Here is an 18,976-nt window from a genome sequence, read left to right as displayed (position 1 = left end):
TTCCCATTTTAAACGTTTTGGTTCTAATTTAAAAATACATATGAGTATATAAACGAATACTACAGTAGCACTAATGTACCTACTCCAAATGCCTTCGGGAATGGCTCCCAATGTAATTTGCAAATAATCAGAAATACATTTGTAATTGATTTCATTTTTACAGCAACATTTTGAAGTCACCAATGATGACATAAATGGTGTTATTTGCCATATTGCATGTGAGTATCTGCAGTGCATTTGGAGGAATAAGGGTTGCAAACCTAACAATTATTTGCAATTCTATTGGCCTCTCTTCAGGTGACTCTTTTAAAACAAATATTAAGTTATGCCTAGAATGTACTCATGTGGCTGTTTCCCATCATCACTGGACATATCTCAGTCAGTTCTAAGTGGGCTCTGATTGTAAGCCTTTGCCACCAAGAAAAGTTTACTTTTGGCGCCATTCTCATAGATGTGCAGAAAAGTGCCATTCTATTCACTAAGGGGCATATGTAGGTAATTTCCATTTTGCGATTCTCAAATAGCTATTTTTAAGGAATCACTATTTGAGAATAGCAAAATAGAATGTAGGTAATAATTCGTAATTTTTGTGTGAATCTCTAACATTCCTTATTTGCAATTAGCAAATTGCGAATCACAATTAAGGAATGAGTGTTCCATTCATTCCTATGTGCCAAAAGGCCCATAGGAATGAATGGGGATACATTCTCAAATTGCGATTTTCTGTGCAAAAATCGCAATTTGAGAATCGCAATTCCAAGGGTGCCAGGGTGTCCAAAGGACACCTGTTGCACCCCTGGAATGTGCCTGTAAGTACATGTGGCGCACATACATGCCCTAAGGGCATGTCTGTGCGCCACATGGCACTTTGAATTTAAAAAAAAAATGCATTTTTAAAGGAAATCGCAAAATACCATCTACTTGAAGTAGGTGGTATTTTGCGATTCCTTATGCCAAAATCGCAATTTTTAAGGCACCCCTACATAGCATTTAAGGAATCGCAAAATTGTGATTCCTTAAATGCTATAAGCAAAATAAGGAATCACAATTTTTGCGATTCCTTATTTTGCTAAGTGCCACCTACATACCAAAGGGGCGTTTGTGATTCGCAAACGCCGAAATTCGGCGAATTTCAGTCTTTGGGAATCGCAAACGCCTACCTACATATGCCCCTAGGTCGCTAATAGGAGACAAGAAGTTGTTTCCCCCGCTTGCAGAAATTGTCAGAGATTCAAAGATCTATCAGGCCTGGAGAAAGATCACTCAAATTGATTGACTCTTCGTGCAAACATTTGATCAGTTGCGAAGGTGAGAAGGTAAAATGGAAAGCAAAAAGAAGCACTCATAATTAAGGGGGTGAAGTACATTCCCTTATGTATCCACATTGTCACCTGTCTACTGCACCCAAACGATTTTCTGAACTGCAACACCAATCTTGCTTTAGAAAATACGGAAGTTGGCCTGACAAAAATGGCAATTTGCTACAATATATGTTAACAATTTTGTGTTCTCTGCGTGTTTTGAAATAAGTGTGCTGATAGTAACTTAGTCCTGGACACAAAATCAATAGTTAATCAAAATACTGAAACAACGTTTTACTTCTCTGGATTGAGGAAACTCAGACATTTGAGAGGTCAGTGGGGACACTGTTGTGACAGTGTTAAATTACAGAAAGAACTAAGTTGGTTATAGTAAGTTCAATAACTTCTTCAGGATGGAAACACAGACTTCTTATTGGCTGAAAAATCCTAGAAAAAGGAAGATAACATACTCAGTGGCTTCTCCACATCCCTTATTTCAATCCTCTACTGAGGCTGCTGACAGAATTATTATTCTTGCTCCGGTATTAAAATATGAGTGACAAGGAAAATTTACCAGTTTCTGTTACTTCTGAATAAAAGTGAAAATACCATTCCACAAGCACTTACATATATACAATTCTGTTGAAGTATTCTTAAACATTGTAAAAACATATAATTGATAGAAGCTTTGTGACAATCCATTAATGGTTGATAAAAACAAGCTGCTCTCCTATTCAGGAAAATTGGGCTGAGCAGACAGCATCTTTGAGTTGCCAACATGGGGCCGAAATATGGATGCAGCGCATTTCCCTTCATTGTGCTAGGCGCACCTTTTAAAAGATTTGCGTGGCGCAATGAAGGAAAATGTGCCTCATTATGGTGACTGCGCTGCCCCAGGGCAGCCGCGAACTCACGGCGCCCTGGGGGCAGCGCATTCATGTGAAAAATAGAGCAGCTGCTTTAAAAATGCTTCGTGTTTTCACAGCGCAGGCGGCAACCCGACTGCACATTTAAAGGGGATTAGAGTTCCCCTCGCAGGCGAGTGCAGTCACTGACTTCACCCTCCTGTAAGGGGATGTCTGGGGAGTCCATCGACCCCCTTCACCGCCTCCAGAGGTTTGCCATCAGGGGGCACACTGACAGTGCTCCTCCTGACAGCTTATTTGCCTCTGCATCCGCATCTGTAATAGGGCATGGGCGCAGGACAACGGGATTCCCTCATTTGCATGGGGCAACTCCCCCATGCAAATGAGGGAACGTCCTCTAAAGATAGTGGTGGCTCTTTATGTGCGCCAGTGCTATTGATATTATAGAAGGGAATGCACAAGTGTCTGTGGCCCCTTCTGTAATACCAAAGTGCCCTGTTGGCACGCAAAGCGGGCGCAAACGCCCGTTGGACCCCTGGGGCACTCTTGTAATACCGCCCCTGGAGGGCACAAGTTCAACAATTTTAAAATCTTGCGCGTTAATATAACATAACAGAAAGACTCGATCACCTATGGATTCTTTATGCCACATCTCTTCTAGAGATCAAATGCAGAGGAGCCCAATTTTAAAGTTGAGGAAATGGTGACCATCTGGATTGTATACTACAGACAGTAACTGCGGGAATGCAAAACCCCATTGATTATGGGAAATGCAATGATGTTTAACCTTTCTTCTCAAAAGCTTAATGGAAGGCAGAATAGTTTAACATTGTCAGTAACTGCAGCATGTGCTTCTTTACAGATAGCTTGTGTAATGAGGTCTCTGGTTTCAATTTTACCGCTGCCTCATGCACATTCAGTATCACATTTAGAAAATGTATCATTGAAAAACGCCCATGGGCCTCATTTAGATTTTAGAGTGGACAAAAAATTATCCAGCTTCTGGTGTTAACTCTTAACTTTAGAGTAGATTCCACCAGCTGAATGTTCTCCATTATACAGTTAATATTGTAGACAAAATTCAGCCGGTGGATCAGACTTCCTTTTTAGATATTTCTGCAGAAATATGAGAATTTGCAAATCCCTCCAAGTTTTAAATTAATCTAAAAACTTGAAATAAGTAAGGCCTTAAAGTCCTGCACTCTGTCTTTTTTAAGAGTTGCCATTGTCTCGAAGCTAATCCAAGGCCCTCACATTTACACTTTTCAGACCAAGATGGGGTCTTAATTCATAAGGAGAAGCAGACTGTCACAGTCGAAAAAGCTTTATTTACATTATGTTTTCAAGCACTAATACATATTCTAGTATATGCTCCATTCACCTGACACTGATAGAAGTCCTGCCAGCATTGTCTGAACTCAAATATTTGAAAGTGAAACCATGGGAAAAACAAATATGTCAGGTATCAAGCTTGAGGATGGAAAGAGAGACAGACAATGCCCTTAACATGAGCTTGATGAAGTTCCCTCAATACCGAAACACAAAATTCACAAGGTAAATGGATTTACAGCAATGTAATATAGGATACAAGCAGGAAACAAACACTAGAAAAAATGTGTGAGGTGTGCTGGGTACCTACATTTAAAGGTGCAGAACAGATTCAATTAAAATATTAAAAATGTAAAAAGAAAAACTGTTGCGTGGGAAACAATTGGAAATTAAAACCAAACATAAGTCTACGGGGTATGGTTGACCATTACGCAGAATGACTTTCAGGCCACTCACAAGCACATGTGGCCATCATGAAATTGGTGGCCTGGCAAGGTTATGGATTTTACTTTCAGAATTCAATCATTTTATGGAGGAAAAGTATTTCCAGCGGGACAAACCTGAAGGCTATATTTGGTGAGAGTTCGAGGAGGCTGGATAGACTGATTAGGTGGTACCACCACTTAAAAATCTGATCTTAAAAATCTCATACAGGGACTATGTGGGTTCCGTTAGTTGGGCCTTGACAAAAGACTTTCATTACGTTTGGTATTTTTGTCCCTTGTGGCATGTGTTTCCAAATTCAGAGGTCCAAGCTATGCACAGGTACTTGTTGATGGTTCTTTTCATTCAGATGGATTTTCCTTGTGCCACAGTTTTGGTCCCAAATACCCAAGTTAATCTTGTCGAGGTTGTATTATTTTGGGATACGACCTGCTGCTTTCTCCACTTTTTTTGAGAGGGAGTGGGGGGGGGATGGGTTGAGGAACGCAAATTCCTTGGAGCAGTACTGTTCAGTCTTGTCAGCCATCAGCCAGAGGAAATGGCTGCCACTTTGCATCTAATTACTAGTTCGTTGAAGGCTTATGAAGGTCACCCCCACCTACTGCTTTTGATATAAGATCATTTAGAAGGCCAACAAATGGCTTCTCGACTATTGCCATGAGATAATTTGATGTTTCCCCAGACTGGAGTGAATAATTACATTTAATTTCCTCTTGCTGACGAATTAAAAATGTCTTATCTTTTTAACAAAACCAGCTAAATAAAATGATTTCTAAAGATTCAAGTTCAACATTGCCCGGTTAGCATCTCATAGTTTTTATATCGGTAACTGCCTTTAGTCCCTATATTTGGTTGGATATTTTTTTTGAAAGAGATGAATGATATAGCCTACTGAGCCTGTTTGTGAGCAGCCATTTGAAGAATTTGTAGGCACCTTTTAAATGGACACCCTTAGACCTGGAATAAGCGTTTCTAGCACTCTACAGCAACATGACAGGATGTCAGGTATTCATATGTTGGCACATGTTCAGTGTGAATTTGGCGAGCTTACACTTGCTAGGTCAGTCAAATTGTAAGTAGGTGTAGCATAGAAGGCAGGCAAACCAATTTTTCATTTTTTTAACCAAAGAGCAAGATCCCCTGTCCCGTTAGTATCTCAATTTACATAGAAGAGGCCAGAGATCCAGAGGAAGATAAGAAGATATTCTGGGGGAATCTGTCAGCTAGAAGGAATTTGCCTCCAATTGTATCACCAGAACTCAAAGCAGGCGATTTTGCTACAACAAAACTCTCATCCAGTAAAGTTAAAAAAAAATGACCAAGAAGTTCAATAAATGAAAACTGAAAGAGAAATGAATCAGCTCTCTGTAAGAAAATATAGTCAGCAGACTTAAGAAGATTCCCAGGTTCAGTCTTTGTACTCCATATGCCTTTAAAACTGGTGTAGAAACTATTATTCCGTAATGCCAAAACAACCATTACATCCCTCATTGATATGATACAGTTGTAGAGGGATATAAGCTACTGCAACACTTGTTATTAAACTACTGTCTCTAAAAGAGCAAAACTTCAAGTCTGCTGGATAAGGTCCTTAGATAAAATGTATGGCACTTGGGTAGGCAATTTAATCAATTTCATTATCCATTTGTTCAGTGCTGCTATTCATAAAAGTAAATGAACATGATTATTAATGCCATAACCATGACACAATTATGTTAGATGTTAGCAACTGCTTGGTCACCAACCCATATGACGACCTTGAGAACTGTACAGTCTAGATGGAAAGTTGGAAGGAGATTGTGTCCTCTGCAGATGCCACATACAGAAAAGGGTACATAGTCAGATGGTCATCAGATTCCTGGACCTTTTTTCCTCAAGCTGGATGACTGACTGTTTTCCCTACTGCCTTCCCTTCCTATAAACACAATTCAAAAAGCATTTCTTTCATAATTTTGGATGAATGTCTTCTTGAAATTCACAGACTGAAGTGCGGCAAAAGTATTCTATGCCTACTTAAGTGAACATCTTTGTGAACCAGGCCCTAGCTAATTATAATTCAGATTCATTAATAGTGTCAATTTACTCTTATTTTAGCCAAGCATTGAAAGTGGCTTATCCCTATGAGACAATGATTTAGTAATATAGGCATGCATATTTTCAAATCTTTTATGCAAACTTCCATTCCTCTTTGTCTTAATATTTCCTCAGGAGAATTCCATTGGCATACACATGACATCACATGAAAGGCATGAGGTTGTACATAATATGTATCACAAAATTACATGGAAATCTCTGCTGTTGGTGTTATATGAATAACGTGGATCACAAAATCTGGCTGTAATGTTTTGTAAGACATCCATCCTTCACAAAAGGGGGTATGAGGATCATGATAAGAAAAAATACCAAAGGAATTCATATCACAGCTTTAAATGTGTACAAGTTAATGGATCGTCTAATACTTTTTTCAAAATGTTCACCTCTAGATATTTTCTTCCAAGATTTAGACAGATCATCTAATCCACATGTTCTTCATTTTTTAAGGTTCTGAGGATTATGTTTACATACAAGACTTCTCTGCAGTGTGCCTGGAAGGATTATAGCATATCTTCCATCAGCCCGTGGCAATGCTTGATTAACAACGAGGTCCCTCACATCCTCACCGAAATACTTGACAACAATTCTTAATCCTCCTATTGTTGAATTCCACTATGCTGTCTCTACCAGCTTAAATCACTCCCTAAGATGGTCCTCCTTTTGCTCCTTGCCATCCTCTGTTTTAAGGAAGATGCCCGTGGGAACATTGGGTTCTTGGTCTCTGCACAGTCCAATGAACGGAGAGTGGTTGCCCATTCCCCTGGTGATATTATCATTGGGGCTCTGTTTTCTGTTCACCACCAGCCAACTGTTGAGAAGGTCCACGAGAGGAAGTGTGGAGAGGTAAGGGAGCAGTATGGCATACAACGGGTCGAGGCGATGCTCCACGCTCTTGACCGAATTAATGCAGACCCGATGATACTGCCAAATATAACCCTTGGTTGTGAAATCCGGGATTCATGTTGGCATTCAGCAGTGGCACTGGAGCAAAGCATTGAGTTCATCAGGGATTCTCTTATATCCAGTGAAGAAGAGGAAGGGCTTCTGAAATGTGTTGATGGATCTACTGCACCATTCAAAATCAAGAAACCCATAGTTGGGGTGATTGGACCGGGTTCGAGCTCTGTGGCGATCCAAGTGCAGAACTTGCTGCAGCTCTTCAACATACCTCAGATTGCCTACTCTGCAACAAGTATGGATCTCAGTGACAAAACTCTATTCAAATACTTCATGAGGGTTGTACCCTCCGACGCACAGCAGGCTCGGGCGATGGTGGACATTGTCAAACGCTACAATTGGACCTATGTGTCTGCAGTACATACTGAAGGTAAGAATCCCTGTTTTCAGTATTGTAATATTCCATATAATTTTTCCCTACGGGTGCCACACCAAATAATGATGATTATATTCCTTTTATACTGTTCGAATTAAAAATGTTTCATTTTGTTTTTCTTAAAAATATTTTCTTATGCTACAAATGTTTCCTTATATTGTTTCTGGTATTTCTGCTTCCCTTGAAAGAAACCACTTTAGAAACAGTTTGTTGATGCCTGAAACATATAAACAAGTAAATCGCATTTTGAACCAAGATTTAGACTGCAAGCATATTTTTCAATGACCTGATACAAACTGTTTTGATTCAGAGTGCAGTGCTGGAGAGCCATCTGTGACTGCAATCTACCATTTCCAGAAAGTGAACTGTACTTGAACAACCCTACCTTGTTATAGATTTTGTGCTAAGGTTGAAATTTTAGATTTAAGGGGGGTCTGTAAACCTTTTAATATGAAAGCACAGATTGATCAGAGACTTACTGTATTTTGAAGAGGGAGGTTTGGAAATGAATCTACACTGCACATGTGAAGGCCTACCTGGGAGGCCCGGGTGGTCTTGGATTAACTACGGCATCCTGAAGGAAAGGGAATTTGCATCAAATCCCCTTGCTGAACGTATTCTTTTCATGACAGGATGGTAGTGTGCATGATTGTTTTCAGTGCGTAGGCTTTTTGCATATCCTTCTTAGCATACACCTGTTCAGAGCCGAGAGAGGGCCGGATTACGAGTTTGGCGGATGGGATACTGCCTCACAAATGTGACGGATATCCCGTTCGCTGGATTGCAATTCCATTATATCCTATAGAACTTGTAATACGGCAGACGGGATAGCCGTCTTGTTTGTGACGGAGTATCCCATTTGCCAAACTCGTAATCCGGCCCTAAATCTGGCAGCCCTCTGGAGGCCGTTTATATTAAACTTCTTCTGATCAAGGTAACCAGTAATGTCTGGACATCAGCCATCAGCCCCAGGTCATATACCTGGAGATGCCTCCTAGGTGCCTGTACATGGCCTCAACCACATTATGACTCTGGTTGCTTTCTCTTAATTGGAAGATGGAGTTTTATACAGTGCCAGGCAGGGCCGGACTGGGAACCACAACCGGCCCTAGCTAAGTGCTCTGCCGGCCCCCCCTCCCCACTCGGGTGGTTTGGAGGTGCCGCCGAGCTCATTGCCGGGCTATGCTGCAAAAATGGCCCTGTAACAAAAACAGCCCCCGGGGGCCCAAAACCTCCCCCCATCTGTGCGGTGCACTGGGGGATTGCCCGGTTCCCGCTATGGCCAGTCCGGCCCTGGCGCCAGGCCGCTAAGGCACTGCATATGTTGTCCATAACAATTCTGCATAGCTTTACAAAGCATAGACTTGCATAGCATAGCATATCTCTTAGAATACCATATATTATCATACCTTTGATAACTTATTAAACCCTTGGATCAGGTTTGTGCGAACACAAGAAAAATGAATATATGGTATAGTTTAATGTACCATAATATATATGATAGCCTAATATACCATAAACTATAAATAGCATACCTTGTAATGTATCATAACATAGCATAGCAGAACGTTTCATAACACAACCTAGATTAAAAAAACCTATAATGTTTTTCAATAGAATATGCATAACACAAAGCAGCATTGCAAAACATTTAGGAGTATGACAGATGTGCTCGTAAATTAGGTGTACTCCTGCCTTACTCCTGTAATTTAGGAGTAAGCCAGAAATAATATAAGTAAGTAACACATACCTTAAAATCTTTGTGATGTAGAATCAAAGTAGGCACTTTTTACAAAGGAAAATCATTGTGATACTTGAGGAACAAAGTTCAGGAGTTTCTGTAGCCACTGTTGCATGAAACACTAGACATCGGGATTGTCGTTTGTTTTCTATTTTGTGAAATTCCTGCGTTTATTGGACTTTTTGTGCAGCTGCAGGTTAACAAACTTGGCCAAGAAAATGTTTTGATAATTTTCACAATTGAAGGTGTAAATGATGTTTGTTTTCTTAAATATGGACATAGCATGATGTGTTTTGATGAGAGTTTCATAGCCTTATTTACTTTTTCGATATGTGAGTATCTATCAGTAATGTTTGCAAATCAGTAATTCAGACTGTGCCCAATCTAAAATAATAAGATCTAATTAATATTCCAAAAATCTGGAACAACCGTGAGCAGCAGTGCTTTCTTTATGTACTTTTGCAAACTTATTTTCTGGAGTTCGGGGCAAGGATCGTATTCGTTCCTTCCACAGAGGTCTTATCCTCAGGCCTCCGGGCAGTGGCACAGGTTTGCTGCCTGGGAGTGCAGCCTGGCGCCCCCTGCAGGTGGCCCCTCAGACAGCCGCCCCGTATTGTCGTGTCCCAGATCAGACACCGGCCATGTCCCAGCCGCCATGGCAGACTGAGAATCGACAAACCCATTATTAACAGAGAGCAGGCGGCCTGCAGGTCACAGCGCGCACATACTAATGAAGCAGCCCAAGGGCGAGTGGCGCAGTGAGAAGGGCGACTGTGAAGAGGCTGCGGCCGAAGTGCGCAGCGACTGAGCGCACTTGGAAGGCGGGAACGGAGGCCTTGCTCGACGAGCCACTAAAGAGGCACCCTTCTAAATGTAAAATGAAGTGGTATAACCCTTGAGAGTATTAATGAGAGGATCCTACATATACATCATATAAATCATGACCAGGCGTGTATTTCTTTCCATCGACAATTATCACAATCCAAAGGTTTCCTTCGTTTACTTCAATAATTTTGTAAGTAACATTTTTGCGGTAGGAGAATTTCGCGAATAGAGCGTTAAAGTATTCTGGGCGCGAGACAAGGCCGTGGAGGACTTTACCCTTCATCGCATGCACCTTTCACCTTTCACGGACTGTGAACTTCAGATGCTAATGTGCGAGATGAGGTCCCGGCGCATGTATTAAAAACTGTGCGAATTGTATCTTTGATTTCACTGCGGAGTTCGCAGGGCTTTAAGTGGGCCGGGTAAAAAACAGGTGCCGCGACGGGTCCCTTCGGTCTCTCCATTTTGGCTCTCACCCTTGGCGACAAAAAATAAATCTTATCTCTGCAGCGGGACCACCCTTTACTGCCTATGATGCAACTTTGAAGAGACTCGTTCTAGTTCTTTCACAGTCTTATCATTTTAGCACTGAAGTATTTTTAATCCTATATAAAACGAAGCCATAGTTGTTGCTTATTTATCTTATGCAATTGACAAAGCCAATAGCCCTGGCATGTAGGTGTAATGTTACTTGTTGTATTATATATCTGGATGCAATGATAGAAACAGCAAAATACCAGTCGGGTGGCACACTATGCTAAGCACAGATTTTCAGTTAATGTGTTTTTAAGCCACGCCTTTAATTACATTAGCTACACCCCTTTGAGAGACCCGCCCAGTTTTTTCATCCCACTTAAATCCCTCGTCGTTTGTATAGCGCCTGGTACGCCAGATGAACCCCGAAGCGCTTCCGTGTCAACGTCCACTATGATGTTCGTTGTTGGCAGATCATGGGTTTACAGTGGGCTCTCTGTGGGAAGAGTTTTGGGCTCATGTGTGAAGTAGTCCAGATGTGTTGCTTCCTGTCTGTTGCTGTGCTTAAGCACAGAGTGAAGCAAACAGCTGTAAAAGAGCAACTGACACATTTTGGGGCTGTTTATCATCCAGGTAAGGAGATTTGACAGCATTTTCCGTGGTTGAGTAAGGGGTTCGAGTAAGTTATACGGAAAGAGCTTTTTATGTAGGGGTGCTCCAAAAGTGTTGTGGATAAACTGTGGCGGCCAGTAAGTTTGGAGGCCTATGGATAGAAGGGAGGGATAGGCGTACCTTTTGGGTGTACTCATACCTGCCAACTTGAAGAACAATCTCACTGTGTGAGGAGGGGGCGGGGCATTGGAAGTGGCAAGGCCTTATGCCGAGAAGTACCTATGAGTCACTTTTGAACCCCCAGCCTGCCCCAAGCCCCCTCCTGCCAAAAAAATAAAAATAAAAAGCTTGCTGAGGCTGGTGCCAAAGTTGGCAGTTCAAAGCCTCGGAAAAGGAGCTGGAAAATCACTATTTACAGTGGTTTTCAGCTTGTTTTCCCTGCCAACGTGTGCTAGCGGCTTCTCACCGGGAGACCGTGTGATGGAAGCCGATATTGTGTGTCACACGGTGGCACCGTCTGAGTTGGCAGGTATGTGTACTTATCATCATCTGCGGGATGGACAGTAACTTCCCCAAAACATGCAATCGCTGGAGATTAATAGTTAGAAAGAGAGGTGTGGTGGAAATGTGGTATTTTACTTACTCAGTCAGATGCCTATTGTAAACAATGAGGAGTATAACAAAAGAAAAGAAAACTTGATTAAATATTCCCAAAGTGCTGTGTGCATACTGTGGACATATCTTGCAGATAAATACCCCCAAAAAACTGGCAAAGCCAGTGGGTCTGTCATGATTTAGGTTTGTGTGTTCTTTGTTGTACATTTTTTACATGCACTAGTTTGAAACACACAGGCACCATATGCACACATGCAGTACCGAAATCAACAGGCACAGACAGCACATTTACAGGCACACAAGCAGTCCGAAAGCACACATGTGTACATGCAGACACAGGTGGATGATGTCTTGATGGGGTTGGGCTGAATTCATAACTGTAAGGTTTATACAAGGATGAATAAAGGGGTGGATGCCTGTGGGTTAATTCGATGGTGGGTTAGTGGATCCATAGGCGGGAGCGATTACATAGCTCCAAATGTTCGTGGACAATGCTTTGTTGTGTGTTGATAGATGAAGATATATGAGTGGTTGGAAATGTGTGTGGAAGAGAGTAGATGAGTGAGACATCATTGAATATGACTTCATGAGCAAAATATAAGTAAGACAAACAATATTCTTAAGCATATATGTTTATGTATGTACATATATATATATATATATATATGTATATATAGCCATGTAACCCCTTCCCTGTGGGGCTAATTCCCCCACGGTGCAGGGGGTCCGGGGGTGAGCTCGGCACCGCAGTGCTTTTGACCAGACCAGGCCGTCATGAGTCAGCGGGGAGCTGTGCTCATTATGGCCTGGTCTCGTCACGACCCCGCCCACTGATTAATTCTCCCGCACAGGTGGAGAATTCACCGTGCGTGGGCGGAGCGGCGGCGTTATGACGAGACCAGGCCTTTATGAGCCCAGCTCAACTGTGACTCATGAGGGCCTGGTCTCGTCATGAGCACACAAGGGGTTGAATCATCTATTGTTTGAATGATACTCATGAGTGCCATTGATTGTTTCAGCATTTATACCCAGGCCTCATGGGTTTATGGGCAGGTCTTGTAGCCTAGTAAGACTTTAAACAAACTCAGCAATCACAATGGGTAGATTTGCTTAAATTTGCTTCACATAGTTTGAATAAATTATCACCCCACCTTTGCTTTGTGGTTTATATTTTGCTGGATGTTATGCATGTCAATTGTGCACATGTAGCTGTAGGATATCAGATTTATACAGTGGTTTAGGCTCCATATCAACATACTGTTAGCGTATGCAGGCCATTATAGTCATTACCATGGTATAATTGTTTACTTTTGAAGTGAAAAGAGACCAGCAGAAGGAAAAGGAAAATAAAGAGTATGAGGCAGCTATTGATATGGTAGCCCCTCTCAATAATTCCAAAACGCTATGATCCAGTGCTGCTCTCAAACAACCCTCCAAACCATCACCAAAAAACCCATGAGCTATCACACTTCACTCGTCGGTGGGGCCCATAGCATCGCAAGTCACTCATTCACACAAATCACACTGCTCCTGAGATCTTCGAAAATCAGAGGACGAGCTGCTGGATAGCGGAGTATCCTACTTCATCTATTAGTTTAAATTCTATACATTATATACATATGCATTCTATGGACAACACCATGGTAATTTAAATCTCATAAACAACAATTAAGGCACCCCACTGTTTTGGCCAATGGATCAGCTAGTAAAAGTTAGTTATGGACAACAAGACCCGCTTAATTCTCCATTTATTTAATGTTTATTTCTCTTTAAGTCTTCTAGCATGACCTTACGTTCAGAATTTTAATCTTTATTCAGAAAAACTAGATTAAGCATTTCTCTGATCACTTCAAGTAAAAGGATAAAATAAGTTCAATTAGTTTACATTTATTAGCAGAATACTTCAGAAATGAGAAACTTCAAAGACATATTACCCACCTTCTTGGTCACAAAGGAAAGAACAGGATTAAACAACATAGTTCCCAAAAAAAGCCTCTCTATCTTCCTCGATGTTCACCTCCCATCCAGACTCCAATCCCATCAAAAGTTAAAGTCAGGAAACATTTGAAAGTCTTTGCACCCAGAAAATCAATCAGTTCGACAGAGTGTCGTGGTGCGAAAATAATTCAAAAGCAAGCTTTCTTCTGTCTTCCAAACGGCCTCTTTTATACCCTTTTTCCCTAACTATCTAACTAAAATTTGAAACTTTAGGGTCCACTCTCTTTCCTCATTGGTCCATTCGAGGGGTGGTGAAGATAACCTCATCTCCTCATTGTCCGAATTTTGCAAAGTCATAATTGTTCATGTTTGCAACATTTAATTTCTGTCCTTATGTCGACACTTCAGTCAACTTTCCCAGGCTCACAACTCGAGCATTCCATCTTGACACCAATCTGCTTCTCAGGCCACACTGCCATCAGTAACCCAGGCACAGGCTGCTCGTACATCTCTCGAGTACAGTCGCGCATACGTAGAATTACACTGTCTCGGAGTCTTGCAAACCCTCCATATTTTACTAGGCCGCATGGGTCATGACGGGAACTATTATAGAAACAAACACAATTAAACGTTAGATTTCTAAGTAAAGCCCTTTTGTTTACCTCCCACCAATTCTAATTATACCCTGTTAGTGGTTACCTAGCCTTAAGCCACAAAAAGGTGTTGTTTTCTTACCATTCTCCTTTATTATTGCCACAATGAATACTAAAATAAGCATACATGCATAGTTTTGTTAAATTAGAAGCGTTATTGCACTGTTACTATGACAAATTCACATGATTATGTATTACGATTTGCAACTCAAGCAAATTAGTATCCCATGTGTACCTTTCTGTGTGTGTTTTCTTATTCTGTTGGTTAGTTCCAAATCCACTCAATTAATACATATTATAGTTATGAGAATCTAACTTTACGAGGAGTATACAAAAATGTTTGTCACAGCCTTGCTCCATCAATTCCCCCCTTTGGTGATCCTATCACCAAATAACACCAAAAATTATTGTAGAATTTTTCAAAATCATGTTTCAGGTTATTTTCAGTTAGTATGACTTAAACTTTTGTATCATAGTACAGTGTTTCTTTAAATTCTTCCAACTCTATTTCTCCTTTCTCACATTCTCCTTCTTTACTTTCCTCAACTTTCCTTTTTATAGACATTTTAATGTATCTCCTTTTTCTAAGTTTAGAAGCTAATCTTAAGACTAATATCATTACTACCATTACAGTCAGTGGAATTAATATTTTCCCTATTATTGACCTACCTATTTCAAGAAACCAGTTCTTTACAGCTGAAAAACTCTTACTAAGTTTCTCAAGAACCCCATCAACCACCAGTGGAGCAACTTCTTTATGCAATTCTGTAATATTTGTAATATACCTTTGAATATTTTGACTTTTGTCCAGAATATAGGTTCAACGGTGTTGTACCTTCAGAATTCCACAGACTCCTCCTTCTTTTGCCAATATTATGTCAAGAGCAAGTCGATTTTGCATCACCATAGCTCTCATAGCAACCATTTCAGTATTTACCATTAAAAATCCTCCTGCAGTATCAGTTGACAAACGATCTACTATCGTTGACAACTTTCAAATTTTGTTTTCATTAAAAGATATGCCCACTGCTGGTATCAATGCTCCAAAAACATCATCTATTATTTCTAATACACTTTCTCTTCTCCTACGGGTTAATGGTTTACCAATTTTATGAATTCTATTAGTTCCTCTATCTACATGAAATATTTTAGGAAAGACCAAACCTACACAACAGGATCCATATCATTGGTCTGGTAATCTAAAGTAAGCCTTGTTACCGCACAGAAAATATGTCCCAGGAAAAACAGGATCATCACCACCTTTAAATCCCCATCCCCCTTTTATAATACAGGTATCCTCACATTGACTTGCACCCACACAATAATTATCATACAACGTGTTATCTCTTCGAATACACAATTTCCCTAATTGTGGTGTATCTATACTTATCACCACATTCACATTATTTCCCTCAATATTTTCATCCTCAAAAGTCCACATTGTTGATTTTGCTTTCTTTGCAGTTGATTTCTTTTGTTTTGGGTTCTCCTTTCCTCTACCATATCCAAAAAGGCTTTCTCTTCATTGCGCATTTTACAAGTCAAATTATGTTTGAACGCATAATCAAAAGTCAGTTCTTGCGTTTCTAAAAAATATTCACCAAAAACTTTGCCAGGTTTCATTTTGTTAAATTCAGGTACGACTTTCAAAGTTGCAAAGGTGTTATCAGAATTAGAATAATAATACTCCAATTTACCTGTTTTGTAAAACAAACTAGATAACACACTACAAGTAACTCCATGCGTCACAGGGAGGTGATGATAAGTCACGCCATCTGATACAGATGCAGGCAACTTCATACAGACTTAGTAGTTGCTTGCATCCATTGTTTTCACATATTCAGACAATAGTTTGGAAAAGTATTTTTCGGAAAATCATTTATAGAATTATCTTTATGCAAATCAGGATTATATACATGTTTCACATTACTCTTCGACTCATAAGCCTTCTCTTTTGCACTTTCATTTGCCTTTGTATTCTCTAATTCAGGTCTAAAAGGAATCCCAATTGCTAATATTAGCCGCACTACCATTATTAATCCTGTACATATTAACCACATTCGACACCATTTTCTAGAAATAGCACACTTCGATTTTTCTACATCATTAGTAGCCATTTTGTTTCACCTTTATAGTGTCCTTGGAACTCCTTTTCCACTCACTGCAGTGTCTTTAAAGTAAAATTCAAGTTTGATCTTGTCTCTTTTCTTTTATCTTTCTCTTTTGTTTCCCAGTTTATGCAGTCTTTTTGTCTCTTTATTTCTCTTTACTCACTTTGGCAATTCAGATTTTCCTGGCTGCTATTGATTTACTCTATTGGAGGCAGTGCAACATTGGTCCATTCAGGTGACTTGTACTTTTGATTTGGTCTCCTTACTCTTTTTGGCCTTTGCAAAACCTCTTTCCTTTCTTCCAACAATTCTTTTTGACTTGTTATCTCATTTACTTGTTCTTCTCAATGTTTGGCTTTATTAATCAGTTTAATGTTCAGTCCATCATTTCCTTTAGGCCAGTTATCTCCTTTACGTGGTCTCTTACTTTAAGGTTCTACAATACCACGCTCCAGTCTCCTAGCTCTTTTCCTTGAGCTCCTCCTTAATTGTGTCTCATCATCACTGTCATCAGATTCAGTTTCAGGTTTCTCATCACTTACTCTAATTTTAAACTTTATAATGTCTGCTTCATTCACTGAATCAGTGTTTTCTTTTGTCAGTTCTCCTCCATAGCTGGTACCTGGAAGCTCATCCTCATCGTGAGTCTTTTCCTTTTCACCAGTTTCAAGATTTATGTTCCTGCTTCCAGAGTTTTCAAACTGTCCTTCAGAACTTATTTGGCTACCAGTTTTTTCTTTGCTTTGATCAGTATGCAAAGTGGTACTATGCCTTACCAGATCTCGACTTTATGTCGATCTTCAGAATCTGGTAATGTAATGATTTCACTTTCTACTTCGAATGCTGACCTAGTATCTGATATTTCCATATGTCGACTAACAAGTCGAGCTTCAGTATCTGGATTTTGATCTGTTTCACCTTCAGAATCAGAGTCAGTAGTGCTTTCTGCTTCTTCTGTTTGCAGATTTTCAGGTTTAGGCATGCAAATCTTGTGGCTGGCGTGCACCCATCTCTTTTTTCCAACACACTTGACTGCAGTAGTGCTTACCAGAATAACTTGTCTCGGCTTCTCCCAGCGAGGAACTAGACAGTTTCTTCTCCTGTGCACTTTTATCCGAACCCAATCTCCAGGGACTAGATCATGAGCTGGATGTTTTTCTTTAGTGCTAGCATCCCTTCCCACCTGATGGAATACAGAAGTCACCACATCAGATAGGTTCTTGCAGTAATCCAGTATGATATCATCATTTATAGCCAACAGTTTATCAACTGGTATAAATGTTTGTCTCATTACTCTTCCCATTAGTATTTCATGAGGACGTAATTCTGTCTTTCTATCAGGTGTACTCCTCAGGGTAATCAAAACAAGTGGCAAAGCATCAGGCCATTTCAGTCCAGTGGCCAGATACATTTTTGCAATTTGGTTCTTTATTGTTCCATTTACTTGTTCAACTACCCCAGACGCCTCTGGTCTGTAAGCACAATGTTATCTCTGACGAATTTCCAGTGCTTCAGAAATCATTTTAACAAGTTCATTCTGGAAAGGTGTACCACGATCTGACTCAATGGTTACTGGGAAACCGAAACGTGGAATGATTTCTCTTAACAAGAGCTTTGCAACAGTCACTCCATCATTCAGCCTGGTAGGGAAGGCCTCCACCCACTGTGAGAACAGACAAATGATTACAAAATGTAAATGTATATGAGCTTATATAGCGCACAGCTACCCACAAAGGGTTTCCCGGCGCTTGCTTAGGGAACCCGTCCTGGTATTCCCCTGTGAGACACCCCGGCAGGGTATCCACAAGGTGAAAGCCAGGCATCCCGCCGCGAGGGGCCGTTGTGGAGATTAAGCAAGCTATTGCCCAGAGTCGCAGAGTGTGAACCCGTGAGTTGAGAAGGCACCGGAGCGAGAATTATCGAGTCCGTGGAATTTTTTGAGCCCAAGACCCGCCGAGGCGGGGAATTGAACCCTGGTCCAGGGCCGATCTCAGCTTCTGGGTCTGCCGCCTCTAACCCCTGAGCCACACTTCTCCACAAGTACATATCGAAGTCAGTTGCAGGGTGGCAACTCTATGAAGTCTATCTAATTGCATTCTAGTAAAAGGACCTCCCTTCCGTCCTATGGTTCACAAATTCACAACCGTTTTTCTTCTTGGGTTTAGCTGTTGGCACACCAAACACCGCTGACAAAGACTCTCAGCGATCATCCTAAACTTGGGCTTGTACCTGGTTTGTCTGAACATTCTAATCATGGCGTCCCTACCTATGTGTGCTTGACCATGATACATTCTAGCCATGTTAGAGATCATGCTATTAGGCATTACTGGTCTTTCATCTTTGTAAACCCACATTTCATCCTCCTCTCTTTGTCTCCAACCTGCCTTCAACCAGATGTCTTTACTTCCTCTCTCGCTTCTTCCTGCATTTGTTTTACTTCCTGCCAAGTTTCAACCACTGTTGTTAGCATTAAAGGACTTGAAACATGTTTTTCTTTCCTGTCCCGATTTATAGATGCAAAATTTTTAGCACAATATTTAGCAATGGAGTCCATAAAATGATTGACTTCAGTAATGTAGTCATCTCCTTTTTTATGAGCTGTACACTTTACAACAGCAATTTTCTCAGGTAACTGAATTG

At 40.7% G+C, this 18,976-nt stretch overlaps 1 protein-coding gene across 1 annotated transcript in view; it reads left to right on the top strand.

Annotated features, from left to right (window-relative positions):
• GRM5 (glutamate metabotropic receptor 5) overlaps nt 1-18,976 on the top strand; it is a 418,371-nt gene that overhangs the window by 24,531 nt on the left and 374,864 nt on the right. Inside the window, exon 2 of the mRNA XM_086936081.1 lies at nt 6,482-7,361. Within this exon, the coding sequence (XP_086792207.1) occupies nt 6,683-7,361 (679 nt within the window). The 5' untranslated portion in view covers nt 6,482-6,682. The remainder of the gene's footprint in view (nt 1-6,481; nt 7,362-18,976) is intronic.

This window comes from Lissotriton vulgaris, chromosome 8 (genome assembly GCF_964263255.1).
Source record: "Lissotriton vulgaris chromosome 8, aLisVul1.2, whole genome shotgun sequence".
Classification (NCBI taxonomy): domain Eukaryota; kingdom Metazoa; phylum Chordata; class Amphibia; order Caudata; family Salamandridae; genus Lissotriton; species Lissotriton vulgaris.
This window is presented reverse-complemented; position numbering and strand designations above follow the sequence as displayed.